The following is a 4,032-nucleotide window of genomic DNA, read 5'->3' as shown; positions in this document are numbered from 1 at the left end:
CTGAAGAGCTCTGTGAAATCAGTTGCTGCTTTTGTACAAGAGGTTTACTTTGAAGCCTCTTGTATTTTTCTTGTTTGATTGTTTTGGGGTTTGGTTTGTTTTTTTTGTGTTTAGGTTTGTTTTGATTTTTTTTTTCCTGGTTGTCTTATTGGGTGTGCTTTTGACATTAAATTTATTTAAAGAATTAAAGATTTTAACAGTTCAACATATGGGAAGTTACAATCCTTCGTAGAGCACTAGACTTGCAGACTTTGGCCCAACTGAGCGTGAACAGCAGTAGTGATGTTTTGATAAGCTGTTAGGCTTTTTTTGTTTGTTTTGCTTCCTTATTTTTTGTTTCTACTGGTATACTAAGCCGGTTGCAGTAATGCATTTTTTACTGCCTCGCATGCCACCTGTGACATTGGCAGTGCTGCTGAATCAGGCTTTGGTATTCCTGACCATTCTTCATTATCCCCAGTGAGAACTTCTGCTGGCCGCTGTCGTGCTTGGAAAGCCATTTAGGATGCGTCGTACTTGTAGGTCTTTTGTCGCAGGTGCGTCTATGATCGGAGATGTTCTTTTTTTCTATATAAGGACAGCTAGCTTATGTGAAAGAGAAATACGAGGACTTGTTAAATCTAGTTGTTTTCCTTTCTTGTTGATATGTGGTTGAGACCTCTTCTCCAGTAGTTCATGTCTATGTAATTCTTTTGTTAGGTGTTTATTGCACAGTCAAGAGCTTCTGGAAGCCATCGAGATGTTGAAGATGAGGAGCTTACACGAATCTTTGTTATGATACCAAAATCATATTCAGAGGAAGATCTGCGGGAGAAATTTAAGGTACTGATTCACTGTTTGTTAATTGTTATTTTAAATTGGCCTTTTCTTAAGGCCTTTCTTATCAGAAGGGCTTAACAAATAGAACTCGAATGCATTTTCGGATATTGTAAATTAATATGCTTTTAAATTGTTCCAGATGTATGGAGACATTGAATATTGCAGCATTATTAAAAACAAGACTACTGGAGAAAGTAAAGGCTTGGGTTATGTGAGATATTTAAAACCATCGCAAGCTGCCCGAGCAATTGAAGAATGTGATCGAAGTAAGAATCTGACTGAATTCTTTCAAGTTCTTCACAATAAGTGTGTATCGTCATTAGTGTACCTTTATGTAGTTTTGTTTGCAGGTAAATGATTTATGATATAAACGTATCCTGAGACAAAGTTCTACTGTGGATAGAAAATAGTATTATTAACAGTCATTGAGAACAGTTACCTGATCACATTCTTGCAGGACCAAACAGCAAGTAAGATCAGTGAAAGGAGTTTGGAAGTGGATACAGTGTTTTCTTTCACGTGTTGTTATTGGTCTGTAATGTGGACTTCATCTACAGGAAAACCTCAATGTATCCCTAGGAATATGCATTTTCAGTCAAATATATTTCATATGAAAGGAATTTATATATAAAAATATATTTGATAATCCATAGGGATTCTGTTTTGGTTACATTTATTTAATAACAAATTCAACCTAATTGAAGTTTGGGGATTATTTTGTTTATTTTCATTTTATGTCACAAATTATGTCACAAACTTGGTATGCTTTATGACCAACCATCTGTCACTTACACTGTAGTACCAATGTTAGCCAAATGTTAATGAATTTTAGGGAGTCTGGTGGAAGGCCATTAAGGTGGTCAGGGGCTGAAGCACATGACTTACTGCTTATCCAGGTGAAGAAAGGCTTCTGGGGAAACCTAACAGCAGCCTTCTCCTGTGCAATGTTCACTTAGTAACAAATATGAAGCAACTTGGCATGTGGATATGGTTGGTTTTTTGTTGTTCTTGTGTGCTCTTTTTCTCCCCATTAATATAGATAGTAGTTCTACATCGTATCTATCACAACTGGTTCTGCAAAATTCTTTGTGACGATTCTTGCATAGGAATGTGAGTCTGAGATTACTTAGCAGTTAAATTTTACTTCCTTTCTGCTGTGAAGTTAAGATGAAGTTAGTTGGATAGGCTGAGAGTAATACCTGAGCTTTCAGGAAAGCAAAACCTAGATCAGTACAAACACGCAAAAACTGCTGTTGTAGTGTGGAAGTTCAGGTGATTGCCTCTGGAACATCTCTGAATCCTGGCAAGTATTACAGAATTGTTGACATTGGAAGATGACCTCTGGAGGTCATCTTACCCAACCCCCCTGCTTGATCCGGTTCACCTGAGCTCCATGGTTGCCCAGAACTGTATCTAGGCAGCTTTTGAATATCTCCAAGGATGGAGATTTCACAGTCTCCCTTGGGAGATTTGATATTTGACTCCCTGTGCCAGTGCTTAGGCACCCTTACAGCAAGTAGGCTCTTGTGCTTAATTTGTGACTAGGAGTGGAAGTTGTTGACTTTCACATGAATATTATGGCAGACATCAAGAGTTACAGATTATTTATTTTCCTAAAGCCAGAACTTTCTGGCTTTTTTGAATAATATATCTCTAAATACAGTACTTAAGGGATGTAGATCCAGTCAGGTAATTTGGATGTGCTGAGGTGTTGCTATATGTGTGGTTGTTTTTTTCAGGCTACAGGGCCATTTTGGCTGAACCTAAAAATAAGTCATCTGAGTCCTTTGAACATGATTATTTTAGTAGTAACACAAGGCAAGAACCAAGAGGAAATACGCTTCCATTTTGTAAGTCAGTTTTTATACTAAAAATACCTTGTAGTCTTGAGTATGGTCAGAAAGTAAGAATGCAGTTTGGAAGAAGGGAAGCTAACGGACGCTTAGGTCAACACTTAAATAGTAGATTGGGTGTTGGAGTTAGAAACAAATCAGACATCAGTTTACATTTTTAAAATTACAATTATTTTGTGACCTGCACTGGTGAAATAAACATGTTTCATTTAGTATGTAGATTACTTTTAGAAGTTGAATGAAAAATATGTATGAAGTGAAAGTGTGCTAGTGCAATGACCTGCATTTTTGTTGATTATTGAGGTGGGCAGCCAGATTTCTGCAATTTTGAAAAAAATGAGAGCAGAATTCAAGAGTCGGTCTCCAAGCGTCTGTCAGTGGTATCGCGGCTTCCCTTTATCCAAGAGCAGCTGTTCGCCCTCTTTGATTTAGTCCCAGGACTGGAATATTGTGATGTTCAGCGAGATCCTCATACTAATAGTGGTAAGTAAAAGTACAACTTTTCTTTCTATAAAGGGAATGCATATTAATTGTACTTCAACTGTATTGCAAAATACAGTACACTTGTTGGAAAGAGTTAATGTTTTATGTATCAGTAGTTGCTGCTATCGCCCAAAATTCAGTTTTGTTTGATCCCCTGTTTACAGGTAGGCTTAAACACCTTTATTTTCATAAAATACGATTTCAAGGACAGAATCAAAGCCACGAGCAGTGTGTTTTTATCAAATTAACTGTATAATTTTGGGCAGAATAAAAGGAAAAAAAGGTTTTGAAAAATATTATACATCTAGTTTTAAAGTTCTCTGAAGAGATCTGATTTTTTCGTTTTGAAATCAGGAATGTTTGTGTGTCTCCGTGTGCAGAAACTGACATACGAGTAAACAAGATTAAATCATTCCGAAACAAATATTTTTGTACTGGAAGGATTTTTGTGGTTTCAGTCTTCTTGTAGTTTTGCCATTGCTGAGGAAAAAAGTGGAAGAGCTCTCTTCTCGAAGAAGCTTGACATGGAAATGATTTGAGGAGTTAAAATGTAACTTCACAGTACTTGAGATTTACTGTTGATGGGATAATTGCATTTTAAAATGATACTGTGTATATTTTTGTTTGTAATTCAGTGTTAGACAAGAGGACATGTTTTCACTTGTGTTGGTTTATCACCAGCTTTTCAAGCTAGCATAAATATATCTGACCTGTCACTAGTTAATTCCACTAAAGTTTTCTTCGCAAATACTGCTGATGTTGCCATTAAGTAATGCACTGTGTGATAAGAAGACTTAAGACTTGTATTGTGTGTGACTAATATGCAGTTTAATCATATTGCTTCATTTGAGTGTTGTTTGTTGTTAGGATTTAATGG

General features: G+C 36.4%; 1 protein-coding gene across 1 annotated transcript in view; it reads left to right on the top strand.

The window, feature by feature from the left end:
* Positions 1 to 699: 699 nt before the first annotated feature.
* The window catches only part of RBM45 (RNA binding motif protein 45), a gene marked incomplete at its 5' end in the record, with an annotated part of 7,659 nt that continues 4,326 nt past the window's right edge, over positions 700 to 4,032 (top strand). The window contains 4 exons of the mRNA XM_010190847.1: positions 700 to 822; positions 959 to 1,085; positions 2,559 to 2,669; positions 2,976 to 3,155. Coding sequence (XP_010189149.1) covers positions 700 to 822; positions 959 to 1,085; positions 2,559 to 2,669; positions 2,976 to 3,155 — 541 coding nt within the window. The remainder of the gene's footprint in view (positions 823 to 958; positions 1,086 to 2,558; positions 2,670 to 2,975; positions 3,156 to 4,032) is intronic.

The sequence above is a fragment of the Mesitornis unicolor genome, unplaced genomic scaffold, assembly GCF_000695765.1.
Source record: "Mesitornis unicolor isolate BGI_N332 unplaced genomic scaffold, ASM69576v1 scaffold7938, whole genome shotgun sequence".
Lineage (NCBI taxonomy): Eukaryota > Metazoa > Chordata > Aves > Mesitornithiformes > Mesitornithidae > Mesitornis > Mesitornis unicolor.
The sequence above is the reverse complement of the archived record's forward strand: the minus strand, read 5'-3'. Positions and strand labels throughout refer to the sequence as shown.